Source organism: Oncorhynchus gorbuscha, linkage group LG23, assembly GCF_021184085.1.
Source record: "Oncorhynchus gorbuscha isolate QuinsamMale2020 ecotype Even-year linkage group LG23, OgorEven_v1.0, whole genome shotgun sequence".
Lineage (NCBI taxonomy): Eukaryota > Metazoa > Chordata > Actinopteri > Salmoniformes > Salmonidae > Oncorhynchus > Oncorhynchus gorbuscha.
In genome coordinates, this window is record NC_060195.1 from 39,741,231 (window position 1) to 39,765,191 (window position 23,961).

At 38.8% G+C, this 23,961-nt stretch overlaps 2 protein-coding genes across 2 annotated transcripts; both read left to right on the forward strand.

The window, feature by feature from the left end:
* Nucleotides 1–612: 612 nt before the first annotated feature.
* Nucleotides 613–9,930, forward strand: LOC124011191 (caltractin). Its single transcript, XM_046324302.1, has 5 exons — nucleotides 613–744; nucleotides 8,871–9,026; nucleotides 9,170–9,298; nucleotides 9,421–9,558; nucleotides 9,659–9,930. Exons 1-5 carry the CDS (start codon nucleotides 742–744, stop codon nucleotides 9,746–9,748), a joined length of 516 nt encoding a protein of 171 aa, XP_046180258.1. The 5' UTR covers nucleotides 613–741; the 3' UTR covers nucleotides 9,749–9,930.
* A 9,289-nt stretch (nucleotides 9,931–19,219) lies between these two features.
* On the forward strand, nucleotides 19,220–23,735 carry LOC124010443. The gene is made up of 6 exons (XM_046322869.1): nucleotides 19,220–19,414; nucleotides 19,716–19,757; nucleotides 22,136–22,246; nucleotides 22,794–22,832; nucleotides 23,066–23,149; nucleotides 23,262–23,735. The coding sequence occupies exons 1-6, from the start codon at nucleotides 19,286–19,288 to the stop codon at nucleotides 23,280–23,282; spliced, it is 426 nt and encodes a 141-aa protein (XP_046178825.1). The 5' UTR covers nucleotides 19,220–19,285; the 3' UTR covers nucleotides 23,283–23,735.
* Nucleotides 23,736–23,961: the final 226 nt, after the last annotated feature.

Consider the following 23,961-nt stretch of genomic DNA (forward strand, 5'->3'; position numbering starts at 1 on the left):
ATTCAGTAGATGGGAATTGAAACGTAAAAGTTATTAGTATATGCACCGCATCATCACGCACAGACTGTTATTAGACGTCGATTTGATATAAACATCTCTGTTGGGAAAATGCCAATATTGTTTTTATGTGGATCTTAGAATATTCGCATGCAAATCGGGTTCTGCTGCCCTAAAACATCAGATAATGTACATTGAAGGGAAACTGTTGATAAAAGGATATGTAGAAGGGTGAGCCGGTTAAGGATCGATTCAGACAAGGTGGTAGATTGTACGGCTGATCACTTGCATAAGAGAATAGCAATTCTTTACAAAACTTACATTCAATGGAAGATTATATGAATTTGCAAATCACAACTAATTGCACAACACTACGAAATGTTTTCTAACAACTTGCTGTTCGTTGTGCGGTAGCTCACACGCTGTTCCAGTTATGTGTGAGCGCCAGCGCAAACAAGCGCCGGTTTGCTCGTTTGTTGCTAGGAGACAGGAAAAGAACCATACGAGCCCGGAGCGCAAATGTTCCACCCACGTACTCCACTATTGGCCAAGGCAAGCCATTCCGTGCTTTCTTCAAGATTTACTCATTTTCTATTGGACTGTTCCCTTGTCATTTAAAATACTCCCCTACTGTAGTTTCAGGCAACCTTTGTTTACCTGCCGCCTGATACTGTTCTAGCTTTACCTTGTTGAATTCAAGTTGCAATAAATCAATTTTGTTCGTCCCAGGGTTGATATTTCGAGATGGTATGTAATTCTGCTTTACTAACTAATATCTATAGCTTTCTAGTCAGTTAGTTGAATATTTTTTCAGTTGAGCTAGCTAGATGGATTTCAAGGTAGCTGACGTTAGGTACTGTAGCTAGCTAAAGAGCTATCTTAGTAAACAGATACTTTCACTAAGTTACTAACGTTAGCTAGAAACTCATGTGTCTAGCTAGCTGACGTAGCTGGAATATAGCTGTAACTTTTCAAGATCACATTCACAGGGTTTAGCTGGGTCGTTCCACGAAATGAGTACATTTTGCGCCACTTTTATATTTTATTTAGAAATTGTACACATATTGAATTCCATATTAAATTAAGTGCCCTTTAATTATGATGTCAATACATCTGTTTGAATAAAGACTTGCTGAAGAAGTACCAAAATTCAGCTTTTTGATATGTCACTCTGTGCATCCTCTGACTTCAAGGACGATTTTAACTCTTAACCCCAGCATTTCTCCAAGTTTACACCATCGTTGTAAAGTATTATTTTGCTTTGACTGAGTAATTTTTGAAGATTATTATTCATATAATGTGATTAATTTTATATATATATTTTTTAAACCTGTCCCTCATGTTGAGGTCAACCCAGCTACATGAACTGAACTCTACTTTTAATATGGTGAAACTATTCCCTTTTAAATATATTTCTCCTCAAGAAACATTGAACATCTAATAGTCAAATCATGGTGTAAAAGCAGGTGAGGTGGTTCTACTGTTTTGTAAAAAATGTTCTGGTGTTTCGTGGTGGAAAACTGAGCTGGTCAATGTTTTCACAAATATTTTGGGGTGTGAGCTTGCATTCAATGGCGGACGTGAATAAGGATTGCAGAATTCAGATATGACAATTGTTTAAGCTCTATCCACAGAGTTTTAAAACTATGGCACACAATATGGTTCAATGTTCCAATAAATCAGCACAATACATGTTTCAGTTTTCAAATTGCCTGCGTCTTAAAGCTAAAATTGGGATCACATATACTTTGCTAATGACCATACAAAAAAAAACAGGATAACTGAGAGCAATGTACAATACGGGGAACTTCTTGTAGGTACATGGGGGCCGTCATCTTTATGCACCTCTGCTATTGCCCCCTCCCTGTTTCACACAACAAGCTTCCATTCCGCCTGTCTGAAGGGGATTTATGGATGATTTCAAATCAAATCAAATTTTATTTGACACATACACATTCCCCTCTAAATACACCTCTGCTGTCTTCAACCAAGATCTCAGCGATCACTGCCTCATTGCCTGCATCCGTAATGGGTCAGCGGTCAAACGACCTCCACTCATCACTGTAAAACGCTCCCTGAAACACTTCAGCGAGCAGGCCTTTCTAATCGACCTGGCCGGGGTATTGGAAGGATATTGATCTCATCCCGTCAGTAGAGGATGCCTGGATATTTTTTTTAAATGCCTTCCTAACCATCTTAAATAAACATGCCCCATTCAAGAAATTTAGAACCAGGAACAGATATAGCCCTTGGTTCTCCCCAGACCTGACTGCCCTTAACCAACAAAAAAACATCCTATGGCGTTCTGCATTAGCATCGAACAGCCCCCGTGATATGCAGCTATTCAGGGAAGCTAGAAACCGTTATACACAGGCAGTTAGAAAAGCCAAGGCTAGCTTTTTCAAGCAGAAATTTGCTTCCTGCAACACTAACTCAAAAAAGTTCTGGGACACTGTAAAGTCCATGGAGAATAAGAACACCTCCTCCCAGCTGCCCACTGCACTGAAGATAGGAAACACTGTCACCACTGATAAATCCACCATAATTGAGAATTTCAATAAGCACTTTTCTACGGCTGGCCATGCTTTCCACCTGGCTACTCCTACCCCGGTCAACAGCACTGCACCCCCAACAGCAACTCGCCCAAGCCTTCCCCATTTCTCCTTCTACCAAATCCATTCAGCTGATGTTCTGAAAGAGCTGAAAAATCTGGACCCCTACACATCAGCCGGGCTAGACAATCTGGACCCTTTCTTTCTAAAATTATCTGCCGAAATTGTTGCCACCCCTATTACTAGCCTGTTCAACCTCTCTTTCGTGTCGTCTGAGATTCCCAAAGATTGGAAAGCAGCTGCGGTCATCCCCTCTTCAAAGGGGGGGACACTCTTGACCCAAACTGCTACAGACCTATATCTATCCTACCATGCCTTTCTAAGGTCTTCGAAAGCCAAGTCAACAAACAGATTACCGACCATTTCGAATCTCACCATACCTTCTCTGCTATGCAATCTGGTTTCAGAGCTGGTCATGGGTGCACCTCAGCCACGCTCAAGGTCCTAAACGATATCTTAACCGCCATCGATAAGAAACATTACTGTGCAGCCGTATTCATTGATCTGGCCAAGGATTTCGATTCTGTCAACCACCACATCCTCATCGGCAGACTCGACAGCCTTGGTTTCTCAAATGATTGCCTCGCCTGGTTCACCAACTACTTCTCTGATAGAGTTCAGTGTGTCAAATCGGAGGGTCTGCTGTCCGGACCTCTGGCAGTCTCTATGGGGGTGCCACAGGGTTCAATTCTTGGACCGACTCTCTTCTCTGTATACATCAATGATGTCGCTCTTGCTGCTGGTGAGTCTCTGATCCACCTCTACGCAGACGACTCCATTCTGTACACTTCCGGCCCTTCTTTGGACACTGTGTTAACAACCCTCCAGGCAAGCCACAATGCCATACAACTCATACAATGCCTCCAATTGCTCTTAAATACAAGTAAAACTAAATGCATGCTCTTCAACCGATCGCTGCTTGCACCTGCCCGCCTGTCCAACATCACTACTCTGGACGGCTCTGACTTAGAATACGTGGACTGCAAATACCTAGGTGTCTGGTTAGACTGTAAACTCTCCTTCAAGACCCACATCAAACATTTCCAATCCAAAGTTAAATCTAGAATTGGCTTCCTATTTCGCAACAAAGCATCCTTCACTCATGCTGCCAAACATACCCTTGTAAAATTGACCATCCTACCAATCCTCGACTTTGGCGATGTCATTTACAAAATAGCCTCCAATACCCTACTCAACAAATTGGATGCAGTCTATCACAGTGCAATCTGTTTTGTCACCAAAGCCCCATATACTACCCACCATTGCGACCTGTACGCTCTCGTTGGCTGGTCCTCGCTTCATACTCGTCACCAAACCCACTGGCTCCATGTCATCTACAAGACCCCCTTATCTCAGCTCGCTGGTCACCATAGCATCACCCACCTGTAGCACACGCTCCAGCAGGTATATCTCTCTAGTCACCCCCAAAACCAATTCTTTCTTTGGCCGCCTCTCCTTCCAGTTCTCTGCTGCCAATGACTGGAACGAACTACAAAAATCTCTGAAACTGGAAACACTTATCTCCCTCACTAGCTTTAAGCACCAACTGTCAGAGCATCTTACAGATTACTGCACCTGTACATAGCCCACCTATAATTTAGCCCAAACAACTACCTCTTTCCCAACTGTATTTAATTTATTTATTTATTTTGCTCCTTTGCACCCCATTATTTTTATTTCTACTTTGCACATTCTTCCATTGCAAAACTACCATTCCAGTGTTTTACTTGCCATATTGTATTTACTTTGCCACCATGGCCTTTTTTGCCTTTACCTCCCTTCTCACCTGATTTGCTCACATTGTATATAGACTTGTTTATACTTTATTATTGACTGTATGTTTGTTTTACTCCATGTGTAACTCTGTGTCGTTGTATCTGTCGAACTGCTTTGCTTTATCTTGGCCAGGTCGCAATTGTAAATGATAACTTGTTCTCAACTTGCCTACCTGGTTAAATAAAGGTGAAATAAATAAATAAAATAAAATACACATGGTTAGCAGATGTTAATGCGAGTGTAGCGAAATGCTTGTGCTTCTAGTTTTCGACAATGCAGTAATAACCAACAAGTAATCTAACTAACAATTCCTAAACTACTGTCTTATACACAGTGTAAGGGGATAAAGAATATGTACATAAGGATATATGAATGAGTGATGGTACAGAGCAGCATAGGCAAGATTTAAGAGGAAATCGCCAACCCTGTTACGTACAGTCAACCCTGTTACTATAGTATTTTTTTAATTTAACCAATGAGATGGGAAAATATGTTTTTTATTAAGTTGAACCTGTGCTTATTAAGTTGAACATGTGCTCTTTGTGACAATGTTAAAATTAGGTGAACGTTTTTTTTCTCACAAAGTTACACTACTCACAAGGCACCTAATTGGTGGAATGACCCAGCTACGATGTTTCTGCTTGCTTAACTTTTCTATGTATCAAAGTTAGCTTCATTGACTTGGGCTAGGTCATGGTATTAATTTCTTGATATTACCAAGTTTATTTCTGGATTCAAAAGGGGCTTAGGTGGTGGGTGTGGTAGGGGCTGTGGCAATGTGTGCGGTCGGCATTCGGCACGGCTACATTTTAGAGAACATTTTAGAGGCCCCCCATCTTGGTGCTCCGTAGAGAAATTCTAGCATTTTAAAGCCAATTTCTCCATGGAGCTTTTTTTTTTAAAGCTAATTTCCTGCAATGCTACACATTTTGCCATGCAGCTGAAAGACAGTGTTGCATTGTTAAAGCAAATTTCCTGCAATATGACGTATTCTGCCATGGATAATGCCGTGTTCTTCAGCTTAAACATAATAACAAACATGAGTACTGCTAAATGTATTGTTTTGGAATGTTCTATTCTCCCTGACTGTCTAGCTTTTTTTTTGGTAATTGTTAGTTCTCAAAGATTATATAATAAAAAGATATAGATCCATTATCTTTTCTGCGTACGTTATCTGGTTTTAGTTGTTTAGGTTTACACTAAAAGGGTTTTTCCCTCACAAAAATGTATACAATTAATTATATACAATACCAGTCAAAAGTTTGGAAACGCCTACTCATTCCAGGGTTTTTCATCATATGTACTATTCTCTACATTGTAGAATAATAGTGAAGACATCCCATCTGGTTTGCGCTTAGTAGGACTATCATTAGTTTTTCAACAGGACTATGACCTAGGCTGTGTAAGGGCTATTTGAGCAAGGAGATGATGGAGGGCTGCATCAGATGACCTGGCCTCCACAATCACCCAACCTCAACCTAATTGAGATAAGTTGGACTACAGAGGGAGGGAAAAGCAGCCAACAAGTGCTCAGCATAGGTGAGAACTCCAAGACTATTGGAAAAACATCCCAGATGAAGCTGGTTGAGAGAATGCCAAGAGTAGGCAAAGATGTTATCAAGGCAAAGGGTGGCTACTTTAAAAAATCTCAAATATATTTTGATTTGTTTAACACTACATAATACCATATATGTTATTTCATAGTTTTGATGTCTTCACTATTTTTCTACAATGTAGAAAATAGTAAAAATAAAGAAAAAATTAGTAGGTATGTCAACTTTTGACTGGTACTGTATATTTACACCGTTTGAACTCAGGCGACCTGAAAAAATGCTAAAACGGCCCACCCAAAGATTACAGTGGCTGATTTCCAGGCTGTATCACAACCGGTCGTGAATGGGAGTCCCATAGGGCGGAGCACAATTGGCCCAGCGCTGTCCGGGTTTGGCCGGTGTAGGCCGTCATTGTAAATAAGATTTTGTTCTTAACTGACTTGCCTGATTAAATAAAGGTTAAATAAAAATTCAAAAATGTCCCATGTACTCCATGCACTATCTTCAGTTTTAGCTAGGAAGAAGAATGTGTTACATCTCACTGAGCAGGGCCCAAAACGAACAATCCATACATTTTGACCTGCCACAGGGTATTTAGCTAAATAGGTAGCTAACATATTTTATTAATGGAAATGTACAGTGCCTTGCGAAAGTATTCGGCCCCCTTGAACTTTGCAACCTTTTGCCACATTTCAGGCTTCAAACATAAAGATATAAAACTGTATTTTTTTGTGAAGAATCAACAACAAGTGGGACACAATCATGAAGTGGAACGACATTTATTGGATATTTCAAACTTTTTTAACAAATCAAAAACTGAAAAATTGGCCGTGCAAAATTATTCAGCCCCTTTACTTTCAGTGCAGCAAACTCTCTCCAGAAGTTCAGTGAGGATCTCTGAATGATCCAATGTTGACCTAAATGACTAATGATGATACATACAATCCACCTGTGTGTAATCAAGTCTCCGTATAAATGCACCTGCACTGTGATAGTCTCAGAGGTCCGTTAAAAGCGCAGAGAGCATCATGAAGAACAAGGAACACACCAGGCAGGTCCGAGATACTGTTGTGAAGAAGTTTAAAGCCGGATTTGGATACAAAAATATTTCCCAAGCTTTAAACATCCCAAGGAGCACTGTGCAAGCGATAATATTGAAATGGAAGGAGTATCAGACCACTGCAAATCTACCAAGACCTGGCCGTCCCTCTAAACTTTCAGCTCATACAAGGAGAAGACTGATCAGAGATGCAGCCAAGAGGCCCATGATCACTCTGGATGAACTGCAGAGATCTACAGCTGAGGTGGGAGACTCTGTCCATAGGACAACAATCAGTCGTATATTGCACAAATCTGGCCTTTATGGAAGAGTGGCAAGAAGAAAGCCATTTCTTAAAGATATCCATAAAAAGTGTTGTTTAAAGTTTGCCACAAGCCACCTGGGAGACACACCAAACATGTGGAAGAAGGTGCTCTGGTCAGATGAAACCAAAATGTAACTTTTTGGCAACAATGCAAAACGTTATGTTTGGCGTAAAAACAACACAGCTCATCACCCTGAACACACTATCCCCACTGTCAAACATGGTGGTGGCAGCATCATGGTTTGGGCCTGCTTTTCTTCAGCAGGGACAGGGAAGATGGTTAAAATTGATGGGAAGATGGATGGAGCCAAATACAGGACCATTCGGAAGAAAACCTGATGGAGTCAGCAAAAGACCTGAGACTGGGACGGAGATTTGTCTTCCAACAAGACAATGATCCAAAACATAAAGCAAAATCTACAATGGAATGGTTCAAAAATAAACATATCCAGGTGTTAGAATGGCCAAGTCAAAGTCCAGACCTGAATCCAATTGAGAATCTGTGGAAAGAACTGAAAACTGCTGTTCACAAATGCTCTCCATCCAACCTCACTGAGCTCGAGCTGTTTTGCAAGGAGGAATAGGAAAAAATTTCAGTCTCTCGATGTGCAAAACTGATGGAGACATACCCCAAGCGACTTACAGCTGTAATCGCAGCAAAAGGTGGCGCTACAAAGTATTAACTTAAGGGGGCTGAATAATTTTGCACGCCCAATTTTTCAGTTTTTGATTTGTTAAAAAGTTTGAAATATCCAATAAATGTCATTCCACTTCATGATTGTGTCCCACTTGTTGTTGATTCTTCACAAAAATATACAGTTTTATATCTTTATGTTTGAAGCCTGAAATGTGGCAAAAGGTCGCAAAGTTCAAGGGGGCCGAATACTTTCGCAAGGCACTGTATATGCACTTCATAAACACTTCATTAAACAATGCTACCTAATATAATGTTTACATACCCTACATTATTCATCTAATTTGTATACGTATTTACTGTACTCTATATCATCTACTGCATCTTTATGTAATACATGTATCACTAGCCACTTTAACTATGCCACTTTGTTTACATACTCATCTCCAATGTATATATTGTACTCAATACCATCTACTGTATCTTGCCTATGCCGCTCTGTACCATCACTCATTCATATATCTTTATGTAGATATTCTTTATCCCCTTACACTTGTGTCTATAAGGTAGTAGTTTTGGAATTGTTAGCTAGATTACTTGTTGGTTATTACTGCATTGTTGGAACTAGAAGCACAAGCATTTCGCTACACTCGCATTAACATCTGCTAACCATGTGTATGTGACAAATAAAATTTGATTTGATTTAAATGCTGTTAACAGTGCATCAAGCTAAATCTGCTATGAATAAAAGGTGTTGGCTAAATCTGACCAGTTACCACTAGACTAATTTCAGGACCTGCACCTTATCTACAGCGAGGGTATAACAACAGCTAGCCATCTACAATGAACTGTGTAGATAATAGTGATTCTAGTTCAGGTTTGTCACATGTTCAGCTTTACAAAGTTAAACTGTGGGCTTGTTGTTATGTTACAGGCTTCAGGCTACAGAAAACCCAACACCACTTCCAACCAGAGGAAAAAGGCAGGTCCTAAACCAGACTTGACAGAGGAACAAAAGCAGGAGATCAGAGAGGCCTTTGACTTGTTTGATACAGATGGGTCGGGCACAATTGACGTGAAGGAACTCAAGGTAGGCTATACCAATATGAACACGACACTCAACTAGTCACCATAATGCCAACTGCTGGTTCAGAGTATGCTTCATTATTTTGTGAAAACTTTTTTTCTTTCTTTTATTGAATATAACCAATTCATGTATTTCTGCTGCTCCAGGTTGCCATGCGTGCCCTTGGCTTTGAACCAAAGAAAGAAGAGATCAAGAAGATGATTGCAGACATTGACAAAGAGGGCTCTGGGACCATTGATTTTAATGACTTTCTCTGTATGATGACACAGAAAATGGTATGTATTTTCTTAGTAGAGAAGAGATTCAATCTTTTGCAGATCTTTGGTTGGACTTGGTCTCCCCTACATGATCTTGATAGACTTCATTAGATTTGTATTCTCTTTTTTTGTTTTGTTAGAGTGAAAAAGACTCAAAAGAAGAAATTCTGAAGGCTTTCCGCTTATTTGATGATGACGGCACGGGCAAAATCTCCTTCAAAAATCTCAAGAGAGTTGCCAAGGAGCTAGGCGAAAGCCTGACAGATGAGGAATTGCAGGTATGTTATATCCTAACTTGTAACTTGTTGATCTTCCGTTTCACCTCCTAAACATATTCATTGCAGCAATCCTACTGTTAAAAAAATCTATCTTTCAAAGGAAATGATTGACGAAGCAGACCGAGATGGAGATGGAGAGATCAACGAGCAGGAGTTTCTAAGGATAATGAAAAAGACAAGTCTATATTGAATGTCTTGTGTTTCCCAACGTTTATTTTTTCCACTGCTGGAACTTATGTCTTTGATTATTTTAAGGGTACTTTATGATATAGTGATATAGTGGCTTTTTTCATATGCGTTGTAAATTATTATAACAGCTTTATACACCGATTGTATGATATTTGAGAAAAAAATAAAACATATTTAATCATTTCAAATGTATCTAGACTTTTTCAATTTAATCATAGCTTTTATCTAAGTTAATGTCTCCTATTTACCATGGAAGTGAAATTATCATGTTTATTGAAACACCCTTGCACCTAACATTACTGTATGGCTATTTGGTTCCCTCTTGTGACACATAAAATGAAGTGCAGCCATAATTGTCTTGACTTACATGATTTCGCCTTTTTCTCAAGCTCAGTTAAACAGTTTGATCATCCAAATATATTTTTGATTATACCCTTCACATTATCTAGAGACAGACTCACTGCTCTGAATCCAAGAAATCAGATGAACATGTGCGAAGACTGGCTGAATGTGTTATGACTAAGTCACTTTTGGATAACTAAATGCATGGTATACGAAATTACTGGGTTGAATTTAAGATGACTAACTGTCAGTAAAAGTGATCACTTGGTGAGTCAGTAACCATAATTAATTTGATCTAGCTTATTCTGCCATCCTGCTTCCTCGGGTATTGACCGCATAACATCACATTGACTTGAACATTTACAGGGTCTTGGCCTTTGGACTTATGTAAACATTCATGCCAAAAACACAACGATAGTATTAAAACCGAAACATGGACAAAAAAGTTTGAATGACATGAATACAAGTATGGTAACACAGAGACGAGAGATGAGATGATCAGGCACTCAGATAAAGCATGACACGTAGGAGTCTAAGAAAATGTACCATTCTGCTCTGCCCTAATAAACAGGATATAATGCTGACGTATTTTTCCGAGCCTCGTACAACTGTATTATTTTGACGATGCTTCTTCTAACCTGATTCAGAGAGAATCAGATGGAAAACATGAATGGAAGCAATTTATATTAAATGTGCCTCAAGCCTCTAACATGGTATTGCATTAGTAAACATCCAGTACCTTCAGAAAGTATTCACACCCCTTTTCCCAAGTTTACAAGTGTTACAGCCTAAATATAATATCTATTACATTTAGATTTTTTTTGTCCCTGGCCTGCACACAATAGCCCATAATGTCAAAGTGGAATTATGTGTTTTGACATTTTTATTAATGAATTTAGATGAAAAGCTTAAATGTCTTGCGTCAATAAATAATCAAATAATGTGTTATGACAAGCCTAAAGTAAACATTTTCTTAACAAGTCACATAAGTTTCATGGACTCATCACTCTGTGTGCAATAATAGTGTTTGACAAGATTTTTGTAATGACTACCTCATCTCTATACACATACAATTTCTGTAAGGTCCCTCAGTCGAGCCGTGAATTTCTAACACAGATTCAGCCACAAAGACCAGGGAGGTTTTCCAATGGCTTTCAAATAATATATAAATAAAAAACATTGAATATCCCTTAGAGCATGCTGTAATTATTAATTACACTTTGGATGGTGTAGCAATACACCCAGTCACTACAAAGATACAGGCGTCCTTCCTAACTCAGTTGTCGGAGAACAAGGAACGGCTCAGGGATTTCAATATGAGGCCAATGGTGACTTTAAAACAGGTACAGAGTTAGTTTAAATGGCTGTGATATGAGAAAACTAAGAATGGATCAACAAAATTGTAGTTACTCCCCAATACTAACCTGACAGTGAAAAGAACAAAGTCTGTACAGAATATAAATATTCAAAAACATGCACCCTGATTTTGAATCATCCTTTGCCACAAGGCAGTTATACTGCAAAAAAATGTGGCAAAGGAATACATTTATTTGTCCTGAATACAAAGTGTTATGTTTGGGGAAAATCCAATAAAACACATTACTGTGTACCACTCTCCATATTTTCAAGCATAGTGGTGGCTGCATCATGTTATGGGTATGTTTGTAATTGTTAAGGAGTTTTCCAGGATAAAAAAAGAAACCGAATGGAGCTAAGCACAACCAAAAGAGTAAAACCAGGTTCAGTCACTAGACCCTGGGAGATGGATTCACCTTTCAGCAGGACAATAACCTAAAAGACAAGGCCAATCTACACTGGAGTTGCTTACCAAGAAGAATGTGAATGTTGCTGAGTGGCATAGTTACAGTTTTGACTTAAATCTACTTGAACATCTATGGTAAGACCTGACAATGGTTGTCTATCAATGATGAACAACCAATTTGACAGTTTGAATCATTTTGAAAATAATGGGTGTGGAAAGCTCTGAGAGACTTACCCAGAAAGACTCACAGCTGTAATCGCTGCCAAATATGCTTCTACAAAGTATTGACTATTTAATACATTTGCAAACATTTCTAAAAACACGTTTTCACTTTGTCGTTATGGGGTATTGTGTGTAGATGGGTGCGGGGAAAAAAATGTTCCATCTATTTTGAAACAACAAAATGTGGAATAAGTTGAATTCATTCTGACGGCACTATAGTATATCTTAGGAAATGTACCTAGGATCAAATTATGTCATCTAATTATGTGCATTAATCAAGTAACCTAAACGTATAACAAACCAGCAGAGAATATCACATTTTCAGAAATAGGTCCATGAGTCAAATTAGTCAGTCCACTTTCTCAACTTGACCAAGGTGAGATTGAGAAAGGAAACATCACTGTCTAGTGTTAAATGAACAGTTACCATGGCCTCAGCCATATCTTGTTGTTATCCCATAAAAATGTCTAGTTAGTGGTAAACATCTTGAAAGCAGCCTTTTAACACCCCTGGCGAGAACCATTATTCCGTCGATACACAGGGCTGGTTGAACTCAGCCCCCCATTGAGTGTTATTCCCCTATTCTTGTGCTTGAAGATCTGTTCAGAAAACTTGTCTTCATTTATTGAAATACTCCCACACCCAGGCTGCTTTTGCTCTATTCCCATAAATCGACCAATTACCAAAGCTCTTAATGCCCTTTCATCTTTGCTTGTTAAAGATGGTAGCCGTTGACTCCAAAGGTCAAGTATGTGTCATTGCTATGACTATTTATAAGGTACCATTATTTAATCAGTGTTCTAAGCATAAGTTAAAGTGAAAGAGATCACATTGGTCTTGGTTGAGGTTTACGAAGGTTGATTACCTTAATGGTATGTACATCTCTATTTGAACCTCCTAGAGTAGCTGAATTAAGTCTTTTAAATAGAAAGTACTGTATGTGATATTCTTGAAGGGCACCAGGTGATTTTAATGGTTACTTACAAGCTCTGTTTTGGAGATTTATCGTTATTCTGAAAATATTAAAATTGCTGAATTAAAGTATTTAGAAACAGATTTGGAATTGTAAATCGGTAGAATTCAGTGTAGTTTGAGTTGTTTATCAAACCACTTTCGCAAGAGGTTGAACAATTATGAAATATTTATTAATGTAAATCTGTAAATCAATAAAGGTTTATCAATGTATCATGTTTCATTTTTATTTTATTTAACCTTTATTTAACCAGGAAAAAGCCCATTGAGACCCAGTCTCTTTTTCAAGGAAGACCTGGACAAGAAGGCAGCAACAATCAATACATTACAGAATTAAAACATACAACATGATCCAGCTATTTAAAACAAAAAAAGAGTCTCCCATGATGGATTTCTTATGAATGTTGTTGTTTAAACTGTGTGAATTTCACCCTTTCCTTTCACAATAAAACATAAGAAAAATCAGATTACAGTAAGTAAAAGGAAGCAGAACAATTTTAGGACACGTGTTCATATAATATTTTTTATAATATCACAAAGCATCACAAATATTCTATACATGTAATTTATGAATGTTCAGTTTAGGGTGAAAAGAAGTTGACACTGTTGAGCATAAAGGAAAACAACAACAATATGTGATCAAACAAGGTAGGCTGTAGTAGACCGTGTTACTTCTACTTATTCAAAGTAATACAATTTGTTTCAGGTCAAATGTTGTATTTATTTTAAGATATGTTTGCCTTTCAGATTTGATCTTAGTCAAGCAAGCCTTCATCTTGATAACCTTTTTGGGGGCAATCAAATGTGCCTATTATGTCAATAAATGTATGTTACTGAGTTAATTAAATGTTACAGTAACAGATTGACATTGTCACAACAATGGGTTGAATCAATGGTTCCCTTTTGATGTGGAGGACCAACAGAGCCGATCCCCCACCCACGGCCTTTCTACTTCCTGCATGTATACTTACCGTATTATTGTCAATTTGTTGTTCTGTTTTCTCATTTTCAATCCTCCTAAAAGCAGGTACGCCACCTTTAACCAACACAGTTCCAGATTGCACAGTCCTGTTATTTAATTGAATCGAATGTTTCAAACCGTGACAATTTTCTCTTTTCAGAGTATTCATAACAAAAGAAACAAATAAACAATCTTGAACAATCAACTTGGCTACATGCCCAGTGTCTTGAGAGTTATCGTCAGCCCCTCCGGAAATGCTTATTAACACTCTAGAGCGAGGAGACCGCAGTGTTGGAAATATCAACACCGTAGGTGGGTGTACAGAGTATCTGTCACAATCGAGTGTTTTGTATTTCATGAATGATCATTATTTAGAAGATAATGAAACAGCCGGTCCTCGTCCAATAATATGATTAACCAATGCAACCGATATACATTTAAAAAAATAATTGCAGTGAATTCCATTGATTTAAACTTCAAATTTGGAAAGTTTGATTTTATCTGTTAGATTTTATTCGGTTTCAGGTTGCTTAAATCTACCATAAACTCCTTTACTTAGTCTTTAGTTGATATAAAGCTCAAATAATAAATAACATTTACAATTATTTTACCATCAAAGGGTCGATTGTCAAGAAAGTGGTACTTAATATTTCTCAGTAGCAGGTCACTTATTTTATACCCTCCCTTCAGGGATAAAATTGTATACTTTTACTTGTACAGGGACAATTTACAACTAAAATATAAGTCTCAGAAACTCGAGAAATTATGCGTTGAACCAGATATAGCTAACCTCTAATTTCCATCTGTAGTCCCCCGGCAGATTACATAAAAGCACCTGATAATAACAGATTACAAAACATGTTATACCTGGAAAAAGAACCATACAGTTGTATTTTGAATTAATTTGTCAATACACAGACATGATGGTATTCTTTTGAAAAGAAAATGGTACCGTGCATTCGGGAAGTATTCAGACCCCTTGACTTTTCCCACATTTTGATACGTTACATCTCTATTATAAAATTGATTAAATAGATGTTTTTCCTCATCAATCTATACATAATACCCCATAGTGACTAAGCAAAAACAGTTTAAAAAAATAGCAAATATATGAAAAATATCACATTTATATAAGTATTCAGACCCTATACTCAGCAGCGATTACAGCCTCGAGTCTTCTTGGGTAGGACGCTACAAGCCTAGCACACCTGTATTTGGGGTGCCCATTCTTCTCTGCAGATCCTCTCAAGCTCTGTCAGGTTGGATGGGGAGCATCACTGCACAGCTATTTTCAGGTCTCTCCAGAGATGTTCGATCGGGTTCAAATCCAGGCTTTGGTTGGGCCACAATGACATTCAGACACCTGTCCCGAAGTCACTCCTGCGTTGTTTTGGCTGTGTGCTTAGGGTCATTGTCCTGTTGGAAGGTGAACCTTCGCCCCAGTCTGAAGTCCTGAGCACTCTGGAGCAGGTTTTCATCAAGGATCTTTCTCTGCATTTTGCTCTCGTCTCAAAGTCCCTGCCACTGAAAAACATCCCCACAGAATGATGCTGCCACCACCAAGCTTCACCGTAGTAGGGATGGTGCCAGGTTTCCTCCAGACGTTTGGCATTCAGGCCAAAGATTTAAATCTTGGTTTCATCAGACCAGAGAATGTAGTTTCTTATGGTCTGAGTCTTTAGTTGCCTTTTGGCAAACTCCAAGCGGGCTGTTGTGTATTTTACTGAGGAGTGGCCTCCGGCCCTGTCTCGGACTCTACGACAATTCGTTCCACCTCGTGGCTTGGTTTTTGCTCTGACATGACCTGTCAACTGTGGGACCTTATATACTGTAGACAGGTGTGTGCCTTTCCAAACCATGTCCAATCAATTGAAATTACCTCAGGTGGACTCCAATCCAATAGAAACATCTCAAGGATGATCAATGGAAACAGGATGCACCTGAACTCAAATTCGGGTCTCATAGCAAAGGGTCTGAATAGTTATGTAAATAAGCTATTTTTGTTTTATACATCTACAGAAAAAACTAAAATAAACTGTTTTTGCTTTGTCATTATGGGTTATTGTATGTAGATTGATAAGGATTTAAAAAATCTATTTTACAATAAGGCTGTAACATAACAAAATGTGGAAAAAGTAAAGGGGTCAGAATATATTTCCGAATGCACTGTATACTAACCCCCAAATTTGGATTGTTTACTGAACGTGAACTATCAGAAAATAAAATATTACAAAATTAAAGTAGATCATTATTTAGTTCATTATCACAGCTGTAATTTAGCCACATGTCTTGCACTGTGTTTAACACCACAGCAAACAACTCTCCCTTTCTGATTTCACAGTGACAGAGTTCTCCCCGACACCAACCTTTACTCAATGCCAAATGGCTCGCACAGGCATATCCCACACTATCACACCAGGTCGTATTGGTATATGACTGGACAAGGAAAGTTCTGATTCGTCTCACATCTACCTGAGGACACAAATCCCTTCCATGTGTCATAACCAACTCTCAGACTGCTTTAGTAATGGAATAGCCAGTTCCACAGAGATACACCTTACCGCAGGATGATAAGGGATGCTCGTGAGGGCCTTTCCCCTATACGGTGACACTATGTGTAGTACTAGTGTTTGCTGCTTCACAGCTCGTAGGCACAGTCCCCCACCCACTATTTCCTCTATGCTGAAACAATGACCAGGGAGACAGAAGGAGGTGTTCTCTCTAATCTGTCACAAGCTCACTTCCTCCTCTCAAGATAAAAGCCAGAAGTATAGCTTCCGCTCCGTGAGAGGATGGAACTCCTTAGGTGACCTAAGAATGCTGACGCTGCAGAAACCGGGTTCAGTACACTTGGACACTACACTGCTTCCCGTCTGACTAACACGAGAGGTTATATCAAATGAAATCATGGGAAGGATCCCCCCCCCCCAAAAAATGGAATTATTATGACACTGTTTGGAATAAAATAATTAAATAAGATGACACAGAGGTTAAAAAGAACACGTGAAGTGTTAAAAGTAGCGCTAAGATAATGGAAAACAGTGTTCATTAAAATGACTTTCCCCCCTTTTTGATTATCAAATGAAAAGGTATGAGTTGTGACCAGACAAGTTGCACCGCTTTAAGCCCTCAGAACATCCTCAATTCATCGGGGCATGGACTCTACAAGGTGTCAAAAGCGTTCCACCGGGATGCTGGCCTACTGTATGTTGACTCCAATGCTTTTCACAGTTGTGTCAAGTTGGCTGGATGTCCTTTGAGTGGTGGACAATTCTTGATGCACACGGGAAACTGTCGAGTGGGGGAACCCCAGCAGCTTTGCAGTTCTTGACACACTCAAACTGGTGCGCCTGGCACCCACTACCATAACCTGTTCAAAGGCACTTAAATATTTTGTCTCGCACATTCTACCTCTGAATGGCACACATACACAGTCCATGTCTCAATTGTCTCTAGGCTTATAAATCCTTCTTTCACCTGTCTCCTCTCCTTCATCTACACTGATGGAAGTGGATTTAACAAGTGACATCAATAACGGATCATAGCTTTCCCCTGGATTACACCTAGTCAGTCTGTCATGGAAAGAGCAGGTGTTCCTAATGTTTTGTTTACTCTGTGTATTTGTTCCATTTCAAATGTATTAATTAAGAGCCCTAGATAGATTATAATTACAGTTTTGACATACACTCAGCCACCGCAGATGTTTTAAGACTACTTTCATTACTTGCTATTCATCTTCATTGACTAGTGAGTCTATGATTCAGCGAACCACACACCAACCTAAAGATGCAATCATTACAGATACCAATACATAGTAAAAATACTGTTGCTGCTGAACTTTAGCTAGGGACCTACACACACTGGTAACATCACCCACACCCATCACCCACACCCATCACCCAAACCCATCACCCACACCCACTGTCTTTAATTGAAATCAACGGTCTCCTGCAAAGCTCCGTCTCCAGTTTTGACTGGTACCTATTCAATTGTTAGTTTGAGACTGATGCAGAATTTCCCCAGAATTTACAAATATTGTACAATTCCCAAAATGAGCAATACTATAAGGGCAGAAACTGAATTCATATAAGTTTAATTTGAATTAGGTTTCAGGGGTAATTAACAGCCGGCCTCAGTCTCGGGATAGGTTTCAGGTGGGAGTCACCGGAATTTGGTTTCAAGGGTTCCTTTCTGTTTTGGTGCAAAAGGATATCCTCCCAGAAGAGGGAAATATTGCGAAGTGCCCTTGGCCTTTGTACTGTCATTGCTGTAGTCCTTCAAAGAATTTCCTGTTGTTCTTACAGGTTATGTTCGTGTAGGAAGCCAACCACACACACACACAAATATCTCTTTGGTGTGTCTGTAGATACACTGAGGGCATAAAACATTAAAGACACCTTCCTAATATTGAGTTGCATCCCCCTACCCCTCCTTGTCCCCTCAGAACAGCCTCAATCTGTCAGGGCATCTCTACAAGGCGTCTAAAGCGTTCCGCAGGGATGCTGGCCCTTGTTGACTCCAATGCTTCCCACAATTGTGTCGAAGTTGGCTGGATGTCTTTTGGGTGGTTGACCATTCTTAATAAACACCAAAAACTTGAGCATAAAAAAAAATCCAGCAGCTTTGCAGTTCTTCACATAAACCGGTGCGCCTGGCACCTACTACCATACTCCCTTCAAAGGCACTTCAATCTTTTGTCTCGCCCTTTCACCCTCTGAATGGCACACATACACAATCCATGTCTCAATTGTCTCTAGGCTTGAAAATCCTTCTTTAACCCGTCTCTTCCCCTTCATCTACACTGCTTGAAGTGGATTTAAAAAGTGACATCAGTAAGGTTTCATAGCTTTCACCTGGATTAATCTGGTTAGTCCAGGAAAGTGCAGGTGTTCATAATGTTTTGTACGTTCAGGTTGTCACCAATGGCACATAATGTATAGCCAGCTCTAGGTCCTCTGATTCAAAGTGAAAATGGGAACTAACGGTGCTCTGTAGTTTCCTGCCTTGTGTGCAGAAAGTATGTTTTCGTTCACGCACTTGCATCCCTACACCCCACGCATGCACAACTCTGAGCTCACGTAGTGGCCAGTGGAAAAGAAAAAGTCATTACTCATTCATTCATACTTTCAGCAGTTTTCCAATCTCTCAAACGTGGTTTTCCTGTGTCCTGATGGACAAAATATATAGGTAAGTTAAAACACCTGTCCACATTACCAGTCAATGTTTTGAACAGCATCCTTTGGGTAATTTGTGCCATCGTTAAAGCAGGTTAAGAAAAGATGAAGCTGCTTGTTTGTTGTCTCCTAGCCATCACCTGTTGTGTCTTGGCGAATGTCGACAAGGTCGAGAGAACAATGAAGCTGACTGAAGTACTAAAGGAGTTAAGACAACTAAACAAAAGTGTGGCGGTAAGGTCAATCTGCAATTTATTGGGCACCTTTTCCGAAGCGTATGCATTGTCAGCGCTTATGTATTTGATGGGTTCTTGCAAGAAACCAGGAGCTTTTACTAATGACCATAGCATGTTTTATGAAGCATTATACTAACTTTGTGATGCAATGCGTCTTTTTACATTTATGAAGGCTGTAAATGGTTCACAGAAAGTATTACCACAATTTCTCACCCCTTTATTTATTTTTTGGGGGGGGGGGGGTTGATATGAGATGCAACCTCAGTACCGACACCTCTGTTTTTTTGTTGTTCTTGCAGCACAACGGCATGATGTTGAATACTCCTACCCTGGATATAGAGGTAAGCGATTTTTTGAAAGAAAATCTACTGTACCTTATTTACTCTACAAGCAAAATAATCATTGTCAGAAAACTCACAGACAAGGAATGACCTCTGTTGTGGTGGTTGCTATTAGTCTTGCTCTCACACCTACTGTACTGTATATCGCATAGTGTAGCACGCTTGTACCATAGCCGGCGAATGGGGTCTTGTGACGTCAAGAAATAATGATCTTAAAAAAATATATATAATCATCAATAGTATAAAACAATTACATTTGTAATATAGTTGCATAAATTATGTGTATAGTTAATTGTTTATATAACCAATAATGAGTAAATACTTCGTTGAATATAGTCTCATTTGTATGAATATGTTCAGTAATCCTTTTGTCATTAACGAAAGGAAAGGTGCACCCTATTACTTATTTTTTACGCAAAATGAAGATGCGGAACTACAAATAGTTTCAGCTAAATTACTAGCATGGGTAGGGCCAATTGATTTGACAATATGTGAATTACTTGAAACTAAACCAAATAAACTGACGGCATTAAAGTAACCGTCTGGTGAAAATTTCACTTTTAAAAGTTCATATCCTACTAACTCATACCCAAATCATGTTGTTATCTGGCCAACCAGCGATTTACTCACATGAATATTTGTAATGACATGTATACACTCACCACCATTCCAACACAGAAAAACTGCTTTTAGTATACTTCATTTTAAAAAAGGGGGAAGGAAAACGATTTCACTCATTGTAATTAATTATAGGTAATATTTCATAGAAATCTGGAAACACTGGACAATTACTTTAATGGACAGTCTACCTAATTACAAATTGTTGTTTTTATCTTAGTAGGTGGAGTACATTTACAGTGTTAACACAGGATGATTGTAGCAAGTAGAGGGCCACACACTCGTCAGAATCACTCTTTCATCAACAGCAACAACAAAAAAAAAACATTATAGACGTAACTTAAGAAAACATCCACTTGATAAAAGAGGAGTATTTCTTTCAGCTATTTATCAGTTTGCACTAACAGTCAATCCAGTTTGGCATGTTTTTTTTGTCAGAGTTCTGTGCGTGAATGAGTCAACGTGAAAGTGATCTCCATGTCTCTTGGAGTTACTTGTGCACATTTAGGAGAAATGTGATGAGTAATCGCACTCACGTCTCTGTGGCTTTTACCCGAGAGACAAACTGTGCTACTGCTTTAGAAAATGGTTTGACTGTATCTTGAAGTTAGTCGAACATGGTTGTCCTAAACTGGACCAAATAATTCATGAGTATACCATGGAACCAGTCTGTTACCATTATTCCACGGGGTGAACGCTTGATCAGAGGTTGCCGTGCTCTCGTTTTTACCCTAGCCGTCTAACTAACGTTGGTCAGTTATTGTTTGAGAACTCAAGAGTTTGAGGCCCACAGCATGGGGGGAAATATCATTGCCTAAAAGGTAGAGGCAAACGAAAGCCTCAACCTGGAAAATGTGTTGTCACGTCAAAGAGAGAGGTAATTTTCTATCTGTTCTGTGAAACGCCCAGTCAAAGTGGGGAAACTGGAAACAGGCAGCATGTGAAAACAGTGAAAAACTTCATCTCAGTGAAGCGGGGAAAGACATGTTTCTGTCTTAGATAAGTTGGTGGAAACATTGTTTCTTGATCACTTGGGCTTTGTTCTGGGTTTGGACCTGCTAGTGAGTAGAAGGAGAAAGTCTTACTCTGATAAACAGCATATGACTTGTGAGTCACAGTTTTGTAGGAAATGATAAGACCATTTATAGAGGGTGGAGGGTAGCCTAGCGGTTAAGTGTGTTGGGCCAGTAACCAAATAGTCGCCTGTTTGAACCCCAGAGTTAACTAGGCGAAAAATCTGTCCATGTTCCCTTGAGCAAGGGCACTTAATCCTTATTGCTCCTACAAGTCACTCTGGATAAGAGAGTCTGCTAAATTAATAAATCATTTAAAAAAGTTATATAAAATTGTAAGAAAAGTTATTACAACTTAACTAGGTCTCTGTGGAGTATCATACTTGAGAGCGGGTCATGTTGTTATATGGGAATCAGGTGTTGTATGTGGCACAGTAGAATACATTTGGCTGTTATGAACTGGAAATATTGTATGAATTCTGGTTGAGGTTCAGGTTAATGAAATATGCTCAAATGTAGAAATGTGGCAAATGTCTAACTCATCTTGAATATAGTATGTGGGTTAATTTACTAGTCAGAAGCTCTCTCCAGTGGTTCTCATTCCACATTACAATGTTTTCATGTGAGTGTGTAAAAGTATCAAAAGACATTCAAGTGATTTGCCTCAACTTGTTTCATTAGTGGAAAAGAAGCAGTCTTGTTTTTATCCAACATCCATCATTTAGTGTGTCATTTTGCTTTTTACAGGAATGCTGTTTCCTATCTGCCTTGGAGTGCTTCCGGAAGATGGTACCTAGTCTCAGGGCCAAACAAAAGAATTTGCAGCGCAAAGTTATCAAAAACCTCAGCCCACTGACTGTGAGTCACTTCAGAAAACATGTGAATAATGTACACTGAGTTGAACACAACATTAACAACACCTTCCTAATATTGAGTTGCGTGCACAGGGATGCTGGCCCATGTGACTCCAATGCTTCCCACAGTTGTGTAAATTTGGTTGGGTGTCCTTTGGGTGCTGGACCATTCTTGATACACACGGGAAACTGTTGAGCGTGAAAAACCCAGCAGCGTTGCAGTTCTTGACACAAACCGGTGCGCTTAGCTCCTACTACCATACCCTGTTCAATGACACTTAAGTCTTGTCTTGCCCATTCACCCTCTGAATGGCACACATACACAGTCCATGTCAAAATATTATCAAGGCTTAAAAATCCTTCTTTAACCATGTCAAAAATATTATCAAGGCTTACAAATCCTTCTTTAACTTGTTACATCAATAAGGGATCATAGTGTTCATCTCGATTCACCTGATCAGCTTATGTCATGGAAAGTTCTTAATATTTAGAAATGTACATGGCAAGATTGTGGCAAAATATGAACATGTTGCTTTGTTCTTTTTTTTTAGTTTAGAGGTGTGGACTCCTGCAGTCGGGAGGAGAGAGAGGTGAGCCTTGCCATTATTTTCCAAATTGACATTAATAGCATTATCATTATTAAACATAATCACATAAGAATTATGTAAAGAATGTGGAAAATAAGTTAGGGGTCGTCGTTATTTTACTAGGCCTATTTTCAGTCCAAATCTAAGAGTAACTTCAAATTTGTATTTGAACTTTTAAAAGTTACATTGTCTGGGCCAACTAAGTGAACATTTTCCGTGTTCCTTTATTCCACCAGAACAAAGTCTGCCAAGGATGTGATTCCTACCCAATGAAGGACAGCAGGGAATTTGTAAAACAGTTGGAATCTCTTCTTCAAAAGGTAACCGGTTATTATGAATAAGTCAGACTTTTAAACAACAATATCTACACTTCAATGAGAGAAAATGGTGGTAGTGTGCAGTGTGCTAACTACAAAAAAATATGATTTTCAGGCTATGAATAGACTGGTGTGAGGATATGACTGGAACAACGTGTGGGAAAAGACACTACTCTGCGAACACATCAGAGACATGGCTATGGCCAGTCCGGCCATCCTACTAGTCTATGCATTTTGTTATTTGATTTTTGTGGCCAATATTATATTTGTTTTGTCATTATTTTGTTGGGGGGGGGGTTACAGGTACAATAGTCATATCAAATCATATACCATTTCATATCACATGTACCTGTGGACTGCCACTCGAAAGAAAAACAAACGTAAGAAATACAGACTAGAGAAATGATCATATTGATTAAGTTCTAATTATATTTAATGATAATATTTATTTAATATTTATTTATGAAATGGTGTTATTCTACTCAAGCAAAATAATTATTTAATTCCCTCAAGAAAGCTGCTTTGGTGCCACCTAGTGTAAAAACGACATCCATGCAGTTTATCATTGATGTTTTAACATTTCTTTATTTATTCACCTGAACCTATTTGTATGTTTGTATACTATATATTTAAAATGGTTAGCTCTCAAAGCTATATCTCATCCATTACACCAAACTATGCATTTTATTGTATCAAAAATAAGTATCTCACAATGAGATTAGATTGCTTGAAACAGTAATGAAATTGCTGTTGCTTTTTGTATTTTGTATTTTATCAAAAACATTAAATTGAATGTGAGCATATTAAATAACTAA